At 38.3% G+C, this 23,814-nt stretch overlaps 1 protein-coding gene across 1 annotated transcript; it reads right to left on the reverse strand.

Moving 5' to 3' along the window:
• Nucleotides 1–1,540: 1,540 nt before the first annotated feature.
• tpcn2 (two pore segment channel 2) lies at nt 1,541–22,831 on the reverse strand. The gene is made up of 26 exons (XM_058401062.1): nt 22,559–22,831; nt 22,310–22,469; nt 17,872–17,927; nt 17,692–17,768; nt 16,792–16,969; nt 16,562–16,678; nt 16,315–16,421; nt 15,882–15,954; nt 15,686–15,785; nt 14,219–14,284; nt 14,039–14,103; nt 13,844–13,950; nt 13,155–13,236; nt 12,962–13,048; nt 12,159–12,278; nt 11,461–11,520; nt 10,852–10,980; nt 10,674–10,723; nt 10,484–10,583; nt 8,952–9,023; nt 8,792–8,862; nt 8,180–8,285; nt 8,026–8,108; nt 7,855–7,936; nt 6,345–6,436; nt 1,541–5,100 (listed from the first exon to the last, which is right to left on the reverse strand). Exons 2-26 carry the CDS (start codon nt 22,461–22,463, stop codon nt 4,998–5,000), a joined length of 2,337 nt encoding a protein of 778 aa, XP_058257045.1. The 5' UTR covers nt 22,464–22,469; nt 22,559–22,831; the 3' UTR covers nt 1,541–4,997.
• Between the last annotated feature and the right edge of the window lie 983 nt (nt 22,832–23,814).

The raw sequence follows: 23,814 nt of genomic DNA on the forward strand, positions 1-23,814 counted from the left end.
TTTTTCCCCCCCATCACATTTCGGTTTGTTTCATTAGCTAAAGTGTGAAACCAAACCAAATAGCAACCAAAACAAAAGTTTACATTTGTTCAGACGTATATAATGATTATGAATGTGCAATGAGCTTTATTTATAATCTCAGGATGTGAATTGACTACGTAAGTAAACGCTAGTGTACTGTGAGTTGTGAACTGAAGGCAATGATACACGTTTGGTGCAGTGGATTAGGTGATGCATGAGGAGGCAAATGACCTGCAAACGTTCATGAAAATGAGAGTGTAAAGTAATTTAAGTGATGGCTGAGGTTGTAGAGCACTTCACGTTATGTGTCAAATCAGGAGAGAAAGTAAACAATGGGCAGAGAGGGAGACTGTTTGTGTACAGAGAGGTCAGAGTGACTTTGTTTGTGTATTGGTAAAGGGGTGATGTGTGTCCTCAGGGGCTCAGGTTGTCAACGCATACTGTTTTGGGTAAACATGCCCCGTGCGACTGGGTGTGTTTGTGTGTTTTGCTCTCCGAGATCAAAAAGGAACAGAAAAACAGACAGAGACGCAGACGAACACACAGGATCAATAGTTTTCTCCCGAGACGGGAATTTAAAGCTGCATTCGGATAAACAAAATGCAAATTAAGGGCAGCGTGGTGGCTTAGTGGTTAGCACTGTTGCCTCACAGCAAGATGGTCCTGGGTTTGAGTCCCGGGTTCGGACAGGCAGGGGCCTTTACTCGGGGTACTCTGGTTTCCTCCCACAGTCCAAAAACATGTACATTAAGTTGAATGGTAATTCTAAATTGCCCATAGCAGTGTGTGTGGTTGTCTGTCTATAAGTGTGGCCCTGTGATGGACTGGTGACCTGTCCAGGGTGTACCCCTGCCTTTTGCCCAATGTGTGCTGGTATAGGCTCCAGCAGATCCCTGTGACCCTAATTAGGAATAAAGCGGGTATAGAAAATGGATGGTTGGAAAATTAACGCCAAATCTGTGAACCGGTGACAGGGTCATGGCTGGCCATGGCTCACTGATGCATATGGGGAGCAAAGGCTGGACCGTGTGGTTCGACCCAACAGACCAACTACTGTTGCTCAAATTGCTGACGTTAATGCTGGTTCTGATAGAAAGGTGTCAGAATACACAGTGCATGATGGGTCAGGGTTGATTTGGCAGCAAATGGAGGACCAACACAATATCAGGCAGGTGGTCATAATGTTATGCCTGGTCATTGTATGTAAGGAATAAGTCACTGTGTTTTGCTGTTATAGGAAATTAATCACCAATGGATTAGTCCACCTTGAAGCTTTTTAACAGCTGTTCTGTTAACAATCCTCCTATACCACAGATATTTTGCAACCGTTACAATCTTAATAGAAACTTCGTTGCTATAGAAGCCATAGCAACCACAGCAACACTAGCGTCACAAGCTGCTGTTATAGGAAATTAATCAACACCTCACTTTCTGACCAATCAGATTCAAGAATTTAACAATGAACCAAAGAAAGATGATATATATATATAAAAAAAAAAACTCCAAGAATGTCATTTCACCTTTAGGACAACATTCTATTTTATTCACATGTACCTCAGAATGCTGAAAGGCTCAGTCGAGGGGACCAGAGATGCATATTATGTTTATATTACACACAATCTATGACTAAGAATGATAGCTTAAAATATTTTTTTTTATCCAACACTCACTATAAAAGTTGTATTAAAATCTTATTTACATACTGAGTTTAAAATGACCCAGTCATATTGAGAGTTTATTTTATTACTGATAATTTCATACAACAAACTATACACGAGTTCGAAAGCTCCATCATACCTTCAGCTACATTTCTCTGAAAAGAAATGAATTCAATAAAGCATTTTTCAATCCAATATTACCTAACCACATTTGTAGAGCGTGTGAGATTTTCAGATACGAAATGAGAAAGGAAGTGAAAGTGTTTGATTTTGGTACAAAGGGTCCGTGATTAGCTCTAGAACATGAATTCAAAACTACACCATTATATTCAAACAGTAAACCGTACTATTAACACGAGAGACGTGACCTAAATGTGAAAGAAAGACAACAAAACAGATTGAATGATTCTAATTCTAGTTCCTTTTTGTGCTATTCATGTGTTATGCTTTATAACTACAACACCTACATAGGAATTCCATCCATCCATCCATCCATCCATCTTCTGTAAGAGTTCTACACTCAAGGCTCAAGGTGAGGGACACCCTTATTGGTGTACCAACCCATCACAGTGCACAATCACACACACACACACACACACACTAAGGACAATTTACCAATCGGCCAACAACACTTTTTTTGACTGGCGGAGGAAAATGGAGTACGCAGAGTTAACCCCCGAAGCACGAGGAGAACATGCAAACTCCACGCACAGGTTAGAGACAGGAATCAAACCCTCACCATGCAAAAAATCAACAAAATATCTTGAACTTAGTCAAACATATCAACAACCAAAATCTCCAGATTATTAAGGCTAGACATATTTTACAGTATTTAAGCTTATATTTTCTTGTTCTATTGGCAGATTATTTTAAGAAGTAGTTTCTAGAAAGAAGCTAAACTATCTGCCAAAAGAATAAGAACATGTAAAGCTTATAAAGAGTAAAATAGGCCTTTTTATATTTGGTTTATTTGAACTTTATAAAATGAAATGTGACTAGATATCAAAATATTATAACTGAGATTTTTTGCATGACAACCATGGACATAAGAGGTAAGCGTTATTAATTACTGCCCTTAAGTTTCCATTACACAAAACTTTTGTGTACACAGTAGTTCTGGTTTTTTGGTTATCACTCCTACACTACAAATGTGGTGGATAAAAAATTAGGATGAAAAACACGGGCTACATTTGACTGGATATACAGACTAATATTGCGCTCTGATGATTGTACACAGCAACGAGAAATGAACCAAATTATCCAGCAACCAGACTTGGTCTGGGAAAACCATCGGATGATTCTGACAAAATGAAACAAAACAAACCAAAAAAATAAATCAGGTTTGTCCAAAATTGAGGATATATACATTGAAAAACCATAAATATATTTCACTGAAATGATATAGAAATGTATTTACATACTTTTTCAATCTTTCTATGCTATAAAGGGCCAAATGGGTCCCATTCACATGTATATTTTAAAAAGTTTTTTAAAACTTTCTGTTCAAAAGGAAAACCCAAATGAACAGAAATATCTTCCTCCAAATGAAACTGCAAAAAAATAAAAACTTTCACATGAAGAGCATGCCAACACGGTGACAGCATTTCATAACCTGTAACATCAAACGTCTCAAGAATTTAAAGAACTTTAAGAGCTGCGCCTTGGGCGGCAGAGGAAGTGTGGAAAACGGTAATAAAAGTAAAATAAACCCTCAGGTGAGGTGCAACAGTTATGTAAGGAGGCGCCTGAATCCATAGTGTCAAAATCCAAATCTCCATGTGGTCTGTACAGACAGAGCAGTCCATTCAGAAGCAGTACAACATCTGGCACATCTGCACAAGGGTGTAATAATAATAATAATAATAATAATAATAATGAAACAAAGCCGGAATTACATTCATGAAAAACCCCAACAGGCATGCACAGGTTCACACAGTGATATCAGCCCTTCCAAAAACAAATCCATCCATCCCGCCATCCATCACACTGCTCATCAAACTGTGTCGCAGGGTCAAAAACAAATATCTGTACTGAAACTTTTCAAAGATATCTGTATATGGATGGGGTATCAGTCAACATACTGTAAAAATGTCAATAGAACATTGCTCGCTAAGTCTGAGTTCTTCAAAAACCTTGCTAGCTAATCCTGAAGCTGTCATCTGCAGCCAGAATGAAATCCTTCTGCAAAGTTTCTACCTTTTCACTTTTAAAAGTAAGCAGCTTTCAAACCTATACTTCTATTCATGAAAAGAGAAACAGGAAAGCCTGCAGCATTCAGAATTAAAGCAGACAGTGGCTTCCTTAGACTGCCCCACACAGAACAGCACCATTTATCAAGGTTTGAAGGTCTCAAGGAAGGTATACTGTATGTGCCATCTACTGCTCCAGTGACCCTATATGCTTCTTTTGTAGAAAGTTTAGACAAAAAGATATCTGATAATGGTGTGACACCATTACATCTTTGTTGAGTTTTAAAGCACCTCAATAAATTCTACATTTCAGCAGCACACCTGTCCTGATCTTCACATTCCCATGACTGCACCGATACACAGTCAGAGCTTCAGGGTTATTTCAGTGCACTAGTTCCATTCCACCGTCATCTCCTGCCTGTGTTTGAGCTCAACGGTGCTTCTGGGAGATGAGTAGTTGAGTGAGTGAGAAGTAGTGGAGTAATAAAAGTGATGCCATTTGACACTTTAATGACATTTCAGACAATGTTGCATAAGTTTTCACTCCCCATCTTACATTTCGCTATTTCGCATTAAGTTACAACCAGGAACTCGAATGGTTTTAATTGGGTTTACTAATCACGACTTATAAGAATTTATAAGAATTCCACCAAATATATTCGTGGAATCAGTGGAATGAAGTCTAAAATCTATAGTGACCTCCCCACACTTAAATAATCATACGTTCGGTGTAGATGCATGATATATAACCACGACAAAATACGCAGAAGTTCAAGGGGGTTGAATACTTATGCAAGCAATTTCCGATTTTTTTGGAAATTCAAACTCTCCATAAAATTCTTCATCTAGATAAAACATTCATTTCAAAACAAACAAACAAAAAAAATCTGATAATTTCCCTTTGGTAACAGAGATAGAAACGTTCTAATACTAAACTAATGGAAAAATAAATAAGTTTAAAAACGATATTAAAAAGACTTTGGCATTTTAAAACAGTGCCATGTCACTTTAGAAGAAAACTGAGCAGCAGATGACGCTGTCTTCTGCACCATCCCCACACCGAGACTACGGACGTCTGCACCCCTTCACACTGCAGGCAGGAGTAATGTAAATGTGTGTGTCGCTGCGGTTAAGAGCTGTGTGATTGCAGCGACCAGCGAGGGAGATGAAGATGTGGAAGACACTGGAGATGGTTCTCTACGTCTTCCAGACTGGGTTCTTGGATTTGATCTCTGAGGAGGAAGCAGGGGGCAAGAGAATACAAATGCGTGTTAAAGCATGTTTTAGAGCAGAGCGTGTTACGGCGCATATAGGTCGCTGAGGTGTGATCACGCATTAGATACGTTCACAAAGGTGCAGGGATTGGACAGCATGTCAGTAAGGAATGTGCAACATACTTTAATTAGAAACCTTGAGGCTTGACTCACTGCATATTGAAATATAACCAGACTTGATATGATGCTCGAGAACCAATACCAATCAATCAATTTCTACAGTACTCTTAACTAGGCTAAAATTCAATGACAGGTCACTAAATTCTAATATTACTATTATTTGTCAAATAATCATGGCATGAGAAATATGAGATGATCACTTTTGAACATCTTTGAGACAAACAGATTAATGAATTGAAGTCTCAGTTGACAAAAGTCTTGACACTATATGTCTCACTTAAACCCATGGAGGCTCAATTAATTTAGTTTGCTTCATATGTGGAATCATTTCCAAAGCTTTAACTCTTTAGTTTTTCATGACTGGAACCAAAGAACTGAATCTTTTGCAGGATCGAATACCAGCAACTTTGATGTGCACCAAAAGCAGGAGGAGAACTTGATCACTTGACACACAATATGTACATGTACATATATATATATATATATAAATACATATTGTGTACTTTAAGAAAATGAAATATTGTAATGTTTAGCTGATTTGGAATAATGTGCATTTGATATAAACAAAAGTTGCATTTGTCTGTCTTGTCATACATACAAGCAACCATCATTAATCTTGCTGTCAAATGTGGATGTCTCTGTCTCTGATTTTTTACTTTCTTTCATGGTTTGTTGATGATCGTTTTTCAGACCCAACAAAGTGCTATTCATATAAATAAATATAAATTTGTTTAACATATATATATATATATATATATATATATATATATATATATATATATATATATATATATATTTAAATTCATGTGGCATGTCAGCTTGTTTGAGCTGTGATCTCAAAGAATGTGATCTCTGTCTATAGAAAGATCTTGTATGAAATTTACATCAGGAACCAAAAGCAGCACCATGTATGTCCAGCATCAAACAAAGTCGTTAGTGCGATGCAAATAGCCTGGGGGGCAATAAACGTATCGCGACCTCCAAACAAAAGAGAACGTAACAGTCTAAACCGTTCCGTGTGCAAAAGGCAGAGGCTCAAGCAGAGAGAAATTCATAGAAAGTGGAAGCACGAGGAGCTTTACCTGAACATCACGTGCACTGTAGTCTCATAGCTTGTTCTCTCCACATCTGATACACTCATCGCATGGCTTTTGTCCCATTTGTAAGTGAAGTTCTAGGACAGTAAACATGAATGTCATTATGTACTGCTTATAAGCATTATATGCTGCGTACACACGAGATGGATAACGCCTGTGTGTGCAGCCTGGAGGCCGATCTTCACTGATTTCACATTCCAGAAGTAAGAACAGAGCGTGTAATGCACATTACAATTTCTCCATTTTTTCCAATAATGTACAAACAACTGTACCATTATCACCTAATTACAATCCTTGTGTGCAATATTATAGCTCTACACTAGTATTTGTACAGTATTTGTGTAGTATGTGTACAGAATATTTATTTATTCTTTTTTTTACTGTTTATAAAACAGTGTATATATCTCTTATATTTTATTTTCATATTTTATATTTCTTTCTTCTTCTCTTATATTTTTATTTTCATTAGAGCAACTGTAACATGGCAAAGGAATTTCCCCCTGGGATTAATAAAGTTCTTTGAATCTTGAATCTTGAATTAGCAGAGCAATAACACAGCTGTACATAAAATATTGCGAGCCACACAACATAATGAGAGACATATCAGTGGCTTTGTGATGTAATCTTTGTGTCTTTGTGAGAGCCAGGGCATCCAGGGTAATGTCGGTATACTAGTTACTTGTGTAACATGTACTGTTCTAAATTTAAAACTGTCTTTCCAATAGTTATGGTGTGGAGAATCCGCAAAGAATCTCACAACCCAGATAGCTGCTTGCACAGAGTGAAGCACAGTGATGGTTCGGGCTGCAATATCATGGCATTCCCTCAGCCCACGACTTTGCTAGATAGGCATGTCACCACCAAGGACTACCAAACCATGCTGGAGGACCAACGGTTTAAACATTGTGTCCTGAAGTTAGAGTCATGTACCAGGATGATAATGCACCAATACACACAGGCGGTCAGAATGGTTAGATGAGCATGAAATTGAAGTTGAACATCTTTTATGGCCTGCACAGCCATCAGATCGAATATTATTGAGCCACGTCATGAAATATATTTTCCTCCACCAGCATCAAGTAGTGACCTGGCCACTGTACCGCAAGAGGAATGGCTCAAAATACCAGTGCTGGACTTGTATCAGTCGTTCCCAGAGAGAGTTTTTCTTTGAACAGCCTTGTCACTTCCTCTAAATATCACTTCAAAATACTTGAATACTCAGAACCATAAAAAACTACAGAATTTATGTGTCTATAATAATAACAACTAAACAGAAAGCAAGACAGCTGTACGTATAACAATAACAGCAAAAAACTAATCCTCTGTAGACACAATAACTGCTCCACAGACATTTTCAGGCTGTTTTCATTACAGACAGCACACCAGAATTTACAGACAAGGCCATAACTGGCTTCAAAAGCTTGGTTTTGGTACTTTGGAAAAACAGTCTATAAGTACTGAAACCTCCAGAGATAAAATAAAATTAGTAACATACCTCCAAAATGAGTGCCACAAACAGATTGACCCACATGACAGACGAGGTTAACCACCAGGATACAAAGTATACCTTGGACCACCTAAAGACCAAGAGGATTATAGTAATTACGCAGAAATGTATAGAGTATAAAAATAGATGAAACCAAAACGACCAAAACTGTTGCCTTACTCAGTGCTGTATCTTGTGTAGGCGTCCATAAACACCTGCCAGTTATTCACCACCATCACGTCATACAGCAGTACTAGAGATGACTGAAAGACCCAGAAGTGAACATCGAGTGTTATGAACAAGACAATGCTTAAACTACGCACTGAATACTTACAGCGAAGTCATCAAAGTTGTTTGGCCAATACTCCAGTTGTTCATAGGAGCCACACTCCATGGTGAAGTTTGATGTTCCATTCTCACTACTACTTGAGTTGGCCACACTGCAAGAACATTTACACAAATAGTGTATAAAACAGAATTGTATCAGCTTCTTCCAAGGAAAGTTACTGAGTTTACTACACACGTCCATCCTTTCTCTACACTGCTTATCCTACTGGGTTGTCAGGAATCCTGAGACTTTCCTAGGAGACTCGGGACGACAGGCATGGTGCACCCTGGACAGGATGCCAGTCTATTGCAAGGCACACTCACACACCCATTCACATACTACAGACAATTTAGAGATGCCAATAATTCATGTCTTTGGACTGGGGGTGGAAACCTGAGTGCCTGGAGGTAAAACTTCCAGGGACAGGATGAACAAGGGTAAAAAGTGTTTACTGTGATATCAATATTATATGATCCATCTGCCAAGCCCAAATCTGTCTATTTACCAAGTTCCAACATCAATTCTGAGTGCATCATGACTGGTCCGTTCTTCCGCAAAGTAAAAATTCTATGAGTATGTAACAGCTTTATAAAGTGATAACCGATGTACATACAGTACCTTGAGAGTGGAGGTGTAATAGCTCCCTGGAAAAGCCAGATACCAATCACGGCATACACATAGTACACCACCTAAACCAGAGAGCAGAGAAGATGAAGACTACCTGCTTAACTCATCGCTGATGATGCTGGTAAAGCCTTAAAGCACTGTCTGTACTCACCACCAGAATTCCGGCAAAAGCTCGCAAGTTCTTCACAAGGTCCACCAGAGTGCTAGCCACCAGAGCCATCAACTACAAACAGGAATAAAAGTAAATTTAACATGTATACATATATAATATATACACCATGGAGTCATGAAGTCTGGACCATTAGCATAATTGGAAAAAAAGAAAAACACGGTTTAAACAAGGGGAAAAAAATATTCCATGGAAATACAATATACAGCTCTAACCACTAGATGGAGCCAGAATTCCATGTAACATGCGTCTACTAGGACCACCAAATTGTAATATTAATGGCTGTTGCAATAAATATTTCTTTTAAATATTTAAAAAATGTAAAATAAATAAATAAATAAAAATAATAATAATAATAATAATAATAATAATAGTAATAGTAATAATAATAATAAAGAAAAGAAAAGAGCTAAAAAAAAAAATTAAAAAGTTAAAAAAAAAAAACATTTTATGCAGAACTGGAAAAAGTGTAATTACAATTAATTCTAACAAAATTAACAAATCGCAGATGTTGATGTCCTAATACATTATTTTTTGTATAGTAACCACATAATTTAACAAAAAAGAGCATAAAATCATTAATATGGTGATGTTTTCTGTTTTATGAAGCAGTTATGGAAGGTAATCGTCAGCACGTTTTCTACCCCAGGAAGATATTCTGGATGTTTTTAATTTAAAATGACAAGTCATTTGTCTTCAAGAGAGAGAGAGAAAAAGAGAGAGAAAGGCTGGTGATGGAGCAACTGTTTATAGCGGCTACACCGTAAGTGATAACAGGAACTAACTTGCTTTGTGATGTTCCACAACATTAATGGACACAAAAGGATGTCATGTACAACATATGGCGCTTTAATCATCTGTAAACAGTAAAAATCAACAGTGAATATTTTAGCATAATGATACTCAATGCAGGCTTGCGATGTGACTGTCGCAGGTGCATGAGGTGGACTGAAGAAGTTGACATAATTATAATGTCAATATAAGTTGTTCATAATAAATGAACTAACTGATAGATTGATTAATTGGTGATTGGTTGATTAATTGGTTGATTGAGTAATTGATTATTTTGGTTGATTGCTTGCTTGCTTGCTTGCTTGATTGTATTGTTGATTGATTGGTTGATTGCTTGCTTTCTTGATTAACTGATTGATTGTATTGCTGATTCATTGGTTGACTGCTTGCTTGCTTGCTTGATTGTATTGTTGATTGCTTGCTTGATTAATTGATTGATTGATTGTATTGCTGATTGATTGGTTGATTGCTTGATTAATTAATTGATTGTATTGTTGATTGATTGGTTGACTGCTTGCTTGCTTGATTGATTGATTGATTGTATTGTTGATTGCTTGCTGGCTTGCCTGATTGATTGTATTGTTGATTGATTGGTTGATTGCTTGATTAATTGACTGACTGATTGTATTGTTGATTGCTTGCTTGCTTGCTTGATTGATTGATTGGTTGATTGATTGATAAATATAATATACATATAAATTAAAAAGGACACCGCTGCTGACCTTGATTTCCGGAATGATCCTGAGGAAACGGAAGACAATCAACATGTTGACCAGTCGCACCATTTCCCACAAAGACATGTCCCCGCTCTGCCTCGGCATCCTGGGAACAACACACAGGCACCGTTAGCACGACTGACTGAAAATAATGTCAATATAGTAGCGTTTTAATACTATGTGAAATCACACTTACGATTGTGGACCAGTAATCCTGAACATGACAAAAATAGTAACCTGGAGAATCTATTTAAATAAAGATACAGATTTCAGAGTTTAGATTATTGTTTAGCGAGTTAGAAATCATGAAGTGTGTCTCCATCAAACATTAACAATGATAATTTTCAAATGAATGCATAGATGTATTTATATACCAGCAGGACGAGGGTGAAGAACCCATCAAAGATGTTATTTCTGTAAGAGAGGTAGCCCCTCCAACCAAAGGCAATCAGCTTCAGTATCATCTCTATTAGGTAGTAGACGATAAACGCCCAATTAATGACCTGTACAAACAGAAAACAGCCAGTTATCTGCAACAGGAAGTACCAAGGTCAAAATGTAGCACCAGTAGATATATGAGGTTTCCACAAAATACAAGATATACAGTATATAAAGTTTTCTATTAGTCTATCCCAGGGGACATTTTAGCTCACGTCATGCATTTTTACACAAAACTCTTTACACTGTAAAGTGTACTAATGATCGTTTCCTGTCACTCAACAAGATTCAGCTGTGTGAAAGTGTTTCACACGTGGCTTTTTCTGCCACAGAGGTCCTTCACATGTTATTTCCTGAGATTAGATCACAAAAGAGAGAAATGACTTCAACAAGACAAACATCCTCCTTATCAGTTAAACCAAATACCTGATACTAAATTGGATATAAAGGTTACAGTGTGCTTGTCTTTCCTTCCTATCAGCACAAAAAGCCATGTGTGAAAGTACCCCTATGGGCCCATAAGCCATCATTCAGAGTAAAGTTACCTCCATGTAGTAATCATTCCTTTCCATTACAGTCTTTTCCGAATCCAGCACCAAGATGGTCTGGAAAACACAATATTATAGTTTTCTTAATAATGCATAGTAACATTAACAAAAATGAAATGTTTCCTTTCAGAAAAACTCAACAGTTTTATATCTTGGGATCAATAAAGTATATCTATCTATTTAAAACTTAAGTGGTTATAAAATCTTTCATAGTTACAGTATATTGACACACAAGGTACATCAGTAAGAACAGAAATGGGGGCTGACAGTGGAAATCATATCTGATCTGAAGAAAATCTTAATAATTATACGTTACTGTGTATGCGAACATGTTACAAATGTGTATATTGCTAGAAATGTGCCTTATATTTCGTCAATTGGATATGTTATATGAGAAAATATGAATTTAATTATAAAATTCTGAAAATCCAACATTACAAAGGTAGGATGATTTTTTAACCCTAACCCTAGTGTTTGAACCTTCAAGCAAACCTTTACTGAAAAGCCCTTGTATGTTTTCCAAACATGTTCTTAATATAACCACAAGATGGCGACATAAACCACTATCGTCACAACGTCTGCTTTTTTTTTTGGCACTGGAATTCGACACACTTCTATCAAAATATGGAAATTTCTCCTTCTTGTACCTGTGAAGTAAAATATTATTTGATCTTAAAAATAAAATGTCTACTCACACAGATGCAGATGACGTTGGCGAGAGCTACGACGTTTCCCACCACAGTGAGGTAGTAATGACTGCACACTTTCTGGATCCACTGTAGAATCGAGGAGCTGTACTGTGGTTTTGGTGGGTGCTAGTGGACAAAGAAAACAAATATCATAATTTTCATAATCTACTAAAGATCTACACGCATGCAAATGTGTTGTCTAGATACATGAACTGTATACTAACTCTCTGTCTCTCTCACACACAGATACACACACTCTCTCTTGACTGTGTGGACACACACACACACACATAATTTATACTGTTCATTACTTACTGCACTACCTCTACCTGTCATCCGCTGCTATAGTTATATTTATGTTTATTCTATTTGCACCACCTCAACCGCTGCTGTGTATTTTTGCACAATACTTTTTTTTTTACATCATTTCACTTTATCTATTTTATTTCACTTACATTCCAGTACACGTTCTTTTATTTCTTTTCAGCGCTAAGTGTCCTGTGTTCTTTTGTGTTGTCTTTATTGTATTTATTGTCTTTTTTGCACTGTCTTGTCTATGCTCTGTTTGCACCTAGCTGCACACTGTGCACTTTACGTGGCTAAGACAAACTTCTGTCCTAGCTCTGTGGTGCTGTTTGTTGTTTTGTATTGAACTTGTTGTTGTATGTTTATGTAGCACCAGGTCCTGGAGAAACGTTGTTTCATTTCACTATGTACTGCGCCAGCTGTATGTGGTTGAAATGACAATAAAAGCTTCTTGAATCTTGAATCATTTATACAAATGATTTCCTCAGTACAGAAAACGTTACCTCTCTGATGTGCTCCTTATCCAGTTCATTAAACAGCCTCTGAAATGCTTCACCATCAATAAAACCATCAGGGAATTCCTGAGCAGCCTGAGGGATGAGATAATAAACTGAAATAAAGCTTATCCTATTCCAGAGCATCTTTTTTTATACTTTAAACCTGGAACTATTTTCTCAGCTCGAATTGTGAACTCACCTTAATGACAGCTTTTCTGTAGTATGAGTTCATCTGCACTCTTCTCATGACCTGCAGCACTGTGCCCACTCGAACCTTCTTTCTAAATACATGAGAACAAATACAGTACGTGTGCGTATTGAACATAGACTAAACAGGCGAGCTCCAGTTATCACAGCTACCGATCAGGCATAACTTTAAGACCACCTGCCTAGTATTGTGTTGGTCCTGACCCGTCAAGGCATGGACTCCACTAGATCCCTGAAGGTGTGCTGGCACCAAGATGTTAGCAGCAGATCCTTTAAGTCCTGTAAGTTGCAAGGTGGCGCCTCCATGGGCTTGCTTAGAGGACTTAAAGGATACTTTTGATAGATACTGACCACTGCAGACCAGGAACAGCCCACAAGAGCTGCAGTTTTGGAGATGCTCTGATCCAGTCGTCTAGCCATCACAATTTGGTCCTTCATCAAACTCGCTCAAATCCTTACGCTTGTCCATTTTTCCTGCTTCTAACACATCAACTTTGAGGACAAAATGTTCACTTGCTGCCTAATATATCCCACCCACTAACAGGTGCCATGATGAGGAGATCATCAGTGTTATTCACTTCACCTGTCAGAGGACATAATGTTATGCCTGATCACACACACTGCACTGCATTGAATGCAAAACCACAAACTCTTCTGTCATGTACATGTGCTGTAACTTACTCATGACCATCAGAATTATCGTCGTGGCTTTGACCCGGACAGCACAGCACCTTAAACGCAGCTCTGATCCCCAGACGCCTCCTTAAAATGGAAGCCTGCACCGACATCTGCAAAGAAGCCAGGCCAAAGGGAAGACGTTCATAAGTAACGCAAGAACCATGCGCCGGACACCGAAGTCCGAAAACGGTCACTCACCAGCAAATAGCCTCGGAACTGGTTGTAGATAATAGCAGTGAGCAAATTCATCAAGATGTAGGTTCCTGTGGGGGGGGGGGGGGGGGGGGGGGAATTGTAATAAGATCCAAATATATATTCATCAAAAACATATGGAGTTCTTAACACAAGTGACATTGTACAAGGTTTTATGAAACTTACCACATACGCTGAAAAGTATAAAAAATATGGTATATCCCCGATTCAGTGAGTATGCATGAACCATCACTATTGGCAGAAAGAAAGGAAAACAATTATGAGTTTGAACTAGAACTGTTTACTCTGTTACCAACCAAAGAGATTCATTTAATGTTACCGACTGTTAATTGTTAATGATTATAATACAGCAGATTCCGGCTTCTAATGCACAACGTACTGAAGATTTTCTTAGGGAGGAAAAATGGATTATTAATGAAGCACTGTAGACTTTACCAAGGATTTACAATTCTTTTTAAACCCGTGTATATGGAGCATCTGCCATGCAAGCTCCTTTATAATAATTATATAATAATATAAAAATCATTATATAATAATAATTACTAGAGAAAGAATAACATACCAGCACAAGCACGTTAAAATAAACCTGTGATTTGCCACGTAGCCAGAACTACTATCAGAGCTGCTGTTGATGAACATTGCTCAATACATTATGACCATTTACAAAATTCAAGCCTTGTGATAGTGATTTATATTATTATTACTAGTAGCAAAAGGAGATCAGGTCTTTCGCACCGAGAGGCATTGCCCAGCAAATGTTTTCCAGTTTAAAATACTGCAACACATTTGTCACAGAAACCATGGAGAACTGGACAATAGGAATATACTTTCCATGGCACTACATATGTACCAGGCTGGGAAAACCCATCAAATGTCTCTGATGAATTCGGGAAAACAGCTAAAAAAGGTGAAAGATGGTGTTTTGACCTTAAAAGAGCCAATTTGCTTTAAAATTCAAATAAACAAAAGTGTATTTCAACAAAATGGCATGTAAATGATATTATTTAGGCTACTTTTTACCCTTCCCGTGGCATCTGCCTGCAAAGATGACATTGGATTTGGAGCCAGTTTAACCAATGGCATTGTAAATGTAAAATCGTTGCGTCAGGCTTTAAGTTAAGTTGCTGGATAGATAAGTGCCATAGTGTAATGGACACAAGCCTGATCATTTCAGTTCGTAATCAGGTATTGTGTCTGTGATGCTCCTACGCCGCTACATCATCATCATCGCCTTCAAAAGTAATAAAAACATATGAATGAAAAGAAGCCTGAGTAAACGAATCAGCAATCATCTCCCCATCAACATTATCATGAAAAGAGATCAGTGCAATGAATAGCAAGGCTCATGTGATGAGACAGACACTGATGTGGAGAGTGATGATAATCAAAGTGACGCCTCATTTCCTCATCATAAACAGTTTGTTGATCAGTATAGCGGTAACTGCAGCATTTTTTAGTGGACTTTGACTTTAAACTGCTAGTAAAAGGCTTTGCTTATGATTGAGACATGCATGACAGAAAAACTACGCAAAGTTGAAAATGTCAAACCACGTAAATGGTTTTCCCGGCTACTACGCATATGACTCAAGTGAGTATAGTGTGAGTCATGATACACAGTAAGACGCTCTGTACCGTCTGGGTTGTTTGCGGTCGTCAGCAGCACAAGCAGAGAGGACAAGGCTGTAGGCAGGTTTCTGAAGTAAACCTCCCATTCCCCGTTCTTCGACGAGTCCTATTGACACAGGACATAAGAGATTTCTTCCGTTAGAAGAGTAATATTCTTCATCAGTTAAACCAACATCTAGTGCTCTGACTTTTTAAACAGTACCTCAGATTTGGGGAAGATCAGCATACCAATCATTGTGAATAAGCACAGATGGAGGGCCAGAAGCAGGATCACACTGGGGAAAGAAAAGGAGCAAGATGGAGGCTACACAGCATTCTGTAACAGTTCAATTAAAACACAGAATTAATTTTAACATATTCTATAAGTGGAGCTTTTCTGTAAGTTTAATCCCATCCTTCTTTAGCAATTTTGTTATGCTTTCACGTCTAGAATAATTCGGCATTATTTTATTTACTATTAAATTATCCCAGACAAATTAAAGGGAAACGTGTCCAAGCTTTCAACAGAGCTGCCTAAAGTGTACTTATACGTGTAAGTCTGGGGTATATATTCTAAACTAATTAGCAATCCCAACTCCCTCAGACCATCGGTCCAACAACAAGAGGCTATAAAAACAAAGCCTCAATGTTCTTACCTCGCTATTTCTGGAAGTGTCCTTTTGATACACTTTAGAGTTTTCTTCATTAAGGAGGAATTTTGCAAGAGGAAAAATGGCCGAATCAGTCTCCTGACCCGTATGGTCTGCATGTGGAAATAAAAAAGCAAATATCACCAACATCCAGAAACAGAATTCAGGATGACCTTTGCGGACTCTGCGCATCTAGCTAGATGTAAACCTGATATATGAAATACGTGTCTGATTAACCATCTCATTAACTCACCGTATCACACAGCATGGCAAAAGAGATGATGCAGTCGACAACCGAAACTGATATAACTAGCACGTAGCCGAGCAGCCATTTATTCACACGGAACTCCTCCCATCCAATCAGATAACTCTGTGGAGCAGAAATTCACATGCACTTAACTAAAGCAGTGTTGAATATTTGTACATATAAATGTTCTTGCACTGTATGTCATTATATGGAATGATTTTTACATGATAATATACCTTGACTACTATGTCTAAGATGAAGATGCAGAGGCAGACCATCTCTATGGCCTCCGGCAGGCCACATGGCGGCTCCCAGGGCTCAGGCCTGTAGCGGGGGTCTGATGTGTATGTGATCGAGGAAGGTTTCTCCACAAAGGCCAGAGCCAGAATCACAGCAATGGTAAAACCAAGACCCCTTCATCACACACACACAAATCAATCTATGTTAAAAATGTTACTGATTTCATAGGCTATGCACTAGATCATTAATAACTACAGATCGCTTGCTTTGATCCGCAAATACAGATATTTTTTAACCATTTCCAGAAGTACAGCACAGGTATAGGTTTGGTAAAAATGCATGCTGCTAAATGGTAAGTGTAGTTTTAATGCTGATCATGATCATATGGTCAGCATGTTTCAATTTGGCACAGGTTTTACCGTCCCTTCCAGATGCAACCAGGCTTGGGGCCGGCACTGAGAATTAACTCATCAGTGACTGGGTTAGCACCCTGCCTGGGAATCGAACCCGGGCCAGGGCAATGAGAGTGCGGGATCCTGCCGTTGGACCACCAGGAGGCTAGTTTCCTGGACTTAACCAGTAAAAAAAAAACCTCCACAGAATTCAACATTAATTAGGCCTCTGCTTTAACTGGCTAGCTAGAGGCTCATGTAGGTGTTTCTCTGCACAGCTTTGTTCCTGAGTAGAACCAAGATGGATGGCTATTATTAATATGTAGTGTAAAAACATAATAATAATAAAGTTGGTCAGATCTCACAAGCTAGATGTCCCCAGTCTTGGGGAAATGAAACTCGCACCAATGATACAGCAAATCAGGGGTCAGAACCACACCTCTTGATCCGACTAGTAAATCAGTTCAGAAGTCAGACTATAAATCCCTGCTCTTGCTTGCTTACCACTGACATATCCTGGAGTAGTACCATCTGTACAAGTTCAAAGATCTTGAGTCAACCTTGTGATTGATGGACCGATACTGTGGAAGAAAACACACACTTAATACACTAAATAAAGTTTTTTAAAACAGAACAGATCAGAGTAAACACTGTGATATACATATACTAGGGTATTTGTATTACCTGAATGGCATCTTCAATAAAGACAACCGCTTGCTGGATGTACAGGTCATCATCGCCTTATTAAAAAAAAAATCCAAGAACAGTACTAAGTGAATAAGTGAAACGATTGTGATGTGATGTTATAAGAAAAAGAGCACAAGGAGTGCTGAGAGGTTCTCTGATAACCTGAATGTTTTATCCTTTATACCACAGCGATTCGCAAACATTTACACCTTTCCTTTACTAAAAAAAAACACAAAAATACTTTTTGTGTGTTTATAGTTACATTTCAATGTTGTGGAATATCCAAGTGACAAGCTAGTACAGTACCTGTTATCTATTATATTATAGCAGATCTCTCGAGTAAGATAAAGATATGCAGCTTGTCATGTTTCCAAGGAACTGGAAAGCGCAAAACTTTCTCATACAAAGCACTGACACTGGAGACTCCTTCCAGAGGATTAGACTAAGCCTGCTACCTTTAAACCTAACTACCTTTAAAATCGTTAAAGTCGTTAAAAAGCTGACCAATCAGATCTGAAAACTGACCAGTACTGTGGTGTTTAGGCAAAAATATACCATAAGCCTTGAAGCCATTTTCACAACAGATAATTCTTTTAAATGTTAGTAGTACTAGTAGCAACATTAGTATCCCGTATTTAAGAAATATTTTACAATGAAAAGGGCTAAAGGAACAAATATATATAAATATACTTAGTGCCCAATCTGCCACATGCCACTTAAAAATAGTAATAATATCTGCAAAACTGCTGTGAATAAAGGTGTAAAACATTTTAATAACATTATTTCTATATCCTCTAACGCTCCAGATTCAACACCACCTTGTGACAGTCAGGTGTCCACTTATGTGTCCTTTTCACTCCTAGGTTTGACCACTGATCTCTCTACTCCTGCTCAAAGAGGTGTGAAGTTCCTGTTCAGATGCATTGCCACTGCGTGGGAAGATATGACCTGCACTGGAGCTATTCAGAAGCAGAATGACACGACTTTACTGCCTTTAGTCACGTGTTCTGAGCTGGCTTGTATGAGTTGCTTGGGCGTGCGGTAAATCCAAGTACATCATGAGTCTGTAATGCTGTTTAAATACACGTTGCGAAACTGAAAACATCTGTGCGGTGAGTGTTTCCCAACAGATCTGGCAACATGCTGCGTCCTGCCCAGAAGTATTTGTTTTTTGTTTTTTGGAATCTGCTATTTAGTAATACACACTGATCAGCCATAACATTATGACCACCTGCCTAATATTGTGTTGGTCACTCTTTTGCTGCCAAAACAGCCCTGACCCGTCATGCACTGTGTATTTTTACTCCTTTCTATCAGAACCAGCATTAACTTCTGCAGCAATTTGAGCAACAGTAGCTCGTCTGTCGGATCGGATCACACCCGTCAGCCTTCGCTCCCCACGTGCATCAATGAGCCTTGGCCCTCCATGACCCTGTCACCGGTTCACCACTGTTCCTTCCTTGGACCACTTTTAATAGATACTGACCACTGCAGACCGGGAACACCTCCACAAGAGCTGCAGTTTTGGAGATGCTCCGATCCAGTCGTCTAGCCATCACAATTTGACTCAAATCCTTACACTTGTCCATTTTTCCTGCTACTAACACGTCAACTTTGAGGACAAAATGTTCACTTGCTGCCAAATATATCCCACCCACTAACAGGTGCCATGATGAGGAGATCATCAGTGTTATTCACGTCACCTCTCACTGCTCATAATGTTATGCCTGATCAGTGTATGATGTATTTATGAATGCATGCTGTATAACAATCAATCAAAGCATGTGTAATACATGTTTGGCCTACTGGCAGGATTAATTACAAGAAATCTAGCACCATGCTACCCAAGCCATGGCGATTGAGGTCATTAAAAAACGTTAGTCGTTAGATTTTCAGCCATTATGGTTTTAAATACCCCCCCCCCTCCTACACACAAATCGCACACAGTCTGTCATTTCCTAGATTTGTCACTCTACATTAAAGTCTGAATGCGGTAGGTATGTTTAGAACGTGTGAAACTTTTGCACCACTGTAGCTGTAACTGTTGCTGCTGCTCATGTCTGCTGCATACTACCCAAGTCTCGATGATAATGCATGCATTTTTTTTCCGAGATTTTGCCACTGTGTTAGAATTACTCACTTGTTGCCAGACACCATTTCCACTGATATGACTGGCTAGAACCCAAGTCACACACTAGCACATTGCCATGCAGCTCCTCTAACTTCTTCCTGTGGCATGAAGCCCTTCCATCTAATACCAGTGAATTCTGACTCCTTTCCTAAACTAAAGTGAAAACTGTTCAGATTCACCAAGGGGGAAAACAAAAAACAGAAAATGTAAGAAAATCTGCTTTTTCTTATATTTTGATTCACTTCAATCATGTGCGTCACTTTAATTTTGCGTGTCATGAAAATAAAATAACGCTGGCTGCTACCTCAAAACCCAACATCCTCCATTCAGAACACTTGTCTGTGGTACTGAACGTTAACCGATTCCATCTGTAAATGTCAATAGGTTACAGAAAGCTTCAACATATCAATGAATTTACTTTGAAGCAGATTTTGGTATATAATCGTGTTGCTGCTGGTACAATGAAAACGAATCAAAACCTTGCGACCAATCAGATTCAAGAACAGAGAAGAGTGCCATTGTATATGGAAATAATTATACTCAGTATTCATTTATCATGATCTAGTGCACCGTCCGTCTCGTATTCGTACCAGAAAAGGATTCATCTAAGTACTGGATTACGTTTCTGTAAGAGAATGCTATAAGGAAATTCTTCTGTGGGCATTCTCTCACAAATCTCTCTGTCCTCACGTCATGCAGCACAGGTTGCAGAGATATGCTCTTAAGAGGAATTACCTGCAAAGTGAGTGCGCCTGTCCGTGTCGGAACACAAAGCTTCCTTTGAGTCATGGGACCGAGCGAGAATTTGCAGGAAGCTGCAGAAAAGTCTCAGAGCCGCTGATACGAGGATCATATCGCCTGGAGCAATTATTGACTATTTTTTTAAAAAAAATCCACATTACATATTAAACCTATCCTTTTTGTGTTTTCGGCATTGTCCTTGAGTATAAGGGACCGTCATCAAAATGAAAGTAGATATAAAAACTAGAAATCCGTAGTGTTGGTCTGGCATTTGTCCATATTCAGTAAAAGAACACATTGAAGATTCCACTTTGAGGATTCCAGCCACCTCGGAAACGTAAAGCTCATTTACAAAGTAAACACTAAACCATACTTTCAAGAATCTTTCCCAGTGAAAGGTTTCATTTTTATTATTCTGCCAGGTTTTGGATAATGAAAACTAACATCACGTAAAGGAGGAATGTAGAAAACAGGTAGATCCTTCTTACACTCTGGGGGAGGAAGAAAAAACAAAAACAACGATGCTTGCCTAATCTTAGTTTTCTATAAAGGTCACGCACTCACAACACCGACAGAATGAGAGCACAGCTCAGCCACTACATGTACATGGCTGTAACGGGTCATTCAAAAGTTGTCTCCAGTGCAAAAAAGCATGTGCGAAAGTTCTGCCAATCCTTTACACACTGCTGTTAACAATATACTGTGGTTTTGACACACACCCTGAACGGCATGAGTCACCATTTTCTCCTCTTCATACATACTAGAAGCATAAGTGCTGACAAAACATGCAAGTACGTTTTAGACGCTTTTTCTCGCCTGTGGTCATCCATAAAGGTTGCTCAAAACTAAAGGAACGGTTCTACAGGGCTTTCATTCAGCGTAACGCATACTGCAGCCTTCTTTAAGACCGAGTTCATCGCTAACGTGCAGCATGAATAAACAGTGTATCAGTGCACCTGAATATCTGACCATCCTCCATTCTGATCGGTCAGGAATTTGATATCTTCTCTACAGGCGCAGTTTTGTCACTTGTTATATTATTTCTTTTACCGATAGAAAAGCCTATTAAACACAATCAGCAAATCTGGGTTTGAACAACCTCAACAAAAACCTCCACCTGTCACACAACTTCCACACAATAATAAACAAAGATTTAGGGAAGACGCAAAGACGGACCATATCTGCCCCCTAACACGACGCTACGGTCGAACAAGACACACCTCCGTGGTCCGGGACTTATACTTTTCCCAGAGCATTTAATTGGATGAACAGAAGACTAGTACAGGATGAGTCAATACAATCTTTTTGAATCGTTTCAAATCATCAACAAAGTGATGTGAGATTATGCAATCTTTATCTTTATTTACATATATATATATATATAAAATTTGTGACACGGGCTTCAGGTGCACTTTGGTGTCTGGTCAGTGTGATAAAAGTGACCTCAGGAAAGGAAAGTTAACCTGGACAGTTTATGTAACAGGATATGACACGGATTTGTAAATTGTGCTGTGTGTTTATGGCATAAACAAGCCGAAAGGTAGTCTGTTTAAATGCACTTACTTTCTTGGACATGGACAGAGTCTCTGCTGTGTGAATTAGAGAGTCGTCTCGTCTCCTTAGAGTCAGACTGGGAGTCGGATTGAGAGTCATGTCGCGAGCCGTAATCAACCGATTCCCGCTTTCTGCTTTCGGATAACAGCGGCTCCGATTCCATCCGGTCCTGTTGGAAGAGTTAGTCATTTCGACATATCAAAAAGAGAAGATACCTATGTGTATGCGTGTATACATTGTGTATCGAACGTAAAATACCGTGATTAAAGTGCCCTAGGTTTCCTCAGGACAGACCTCCGAAGTTTCACTCTTGCCTTTCTGACCCGGTGACTACTTTCCGCTCATGACAACAAGGAGGCGGGTCTTTTTTAACATTCCCCGCCCATGTGTTTCGTCTCGTGTGGCACTGTTTTCGTCTGGATTCGTTAAACTTACTAGTTTAATGGCCAAAGATCTGGAAACCTTTCAGTAAATCTCGCCGTTCATCAATAATCTGTGGCTGGATGTACTGTCACTTGAGTGAGCTTTTTTACACAACCAAACAACCAACACCCTGGCACGTGAGTTATCGAGGGAAATATCGCGACAAAAAACGTGAACTGAAACTAAAAGTGAATCAAGCAAAAGCTAAAAGTGGTGGATCATACTTTGATTTAGATTTAACTAAGAAAAGGTCTTTAGAAAAACGTATTTAATATATATATATATATATATATATATATATATATATTGCACATTGCAATTGCATATGGTGGACCAAATAAACAAAATGAAATAAATTGTTCGTTTTGGATTTTTTTTTCAGAAATTAATACTATTATAATATAATATAATATCCATCCATTGTCTATACCCGCTTTATTCCTAATTAGGGTCACAGGGGTCTGCTGGAGCCTATCCCAGCACACATTGGGTGAAAGGCAGGGGTACACCCTGGACAGGTCACCAGTCCATCACAGGGCCATATAGACTAACAACCACACACACTCACACTCACTTTGGGCAATTTAGAATTACCAATCCACCTAATGTACATGTTTTTGGGCTGTGGGAGGAAACCGGAGTACCCGGAGTAAACCCACGCAAGCATGGGGAGAACATGCAAACTCCACACAGAAAGGCCCCTGTCTATTCGAACCCAGGACCTTCTTGCTGTGAGGCAACAGTGCTAGCCACTAAGCTACTATGCTGCTCTATATTATATTATATTATATTATATTATATTATATTATATTATATTATATTATATTATATTATATTATATTATATTATATTATATTATATTATATTATATTATATGCTATATTATATTATATTATATTATATTATATTATATTATATTATATTATATTATATTATATTATATTATATTATATTATAATATAATATAATATAATATAATATAATAAAACTTTGTGGACAAATCCTGCTACTATTGGCCTTAGACAAGCGAATCAACATGCCTTAAGATTTTCAGTAGAAATTCCAACAAATAAACAATTAATAAACTAATC

Source organism: Hemibagrus wyckioides, linkage group LG10 (genome assembly GCF_019097595.1).
Source record: "Hemibagrus wyckioides isolate EC202008001 linkage group LG10, SWU_Hwy_1.0, whole genome shotgun sequence".
In the NCBI taxonomy this organism is placed as follows: domain Eukaryota; kingdom Metazoa; phylum Chordata; class Actinopteri; order Siluriformes; family Bagridae; genus Hemibagrus; species Hemibagrus wyckioides.

What these genes read in the sequence shown, in the direction of transcription:
- tpcn2 (XM_058401062.1), bottom strand. Translation starts at nt 22,463, where the DNA reads ATGGAATCGGAGCCGCTGTTATCCGAAAGCAGAAAGCGGGAATCGGTT. An exon ending in TTGTGGCACTCATTTTGGAG is followed by an intron (nt 6,437 to 7,854) that starts GTATGTTACTAA and finishes TTACTGTCCTAG; the next exon opens with AACTTCACTTACAAATGGGA. An exon ending in ACAGTGCACGTGATGTTCAG is followed by an intron (nt 5,101 to 6,344) that starts GTAAAGCTCCTC and finishes CTTCCTCCTCAG; the next exon opens with AGATCAAATCCAAGAACCCA.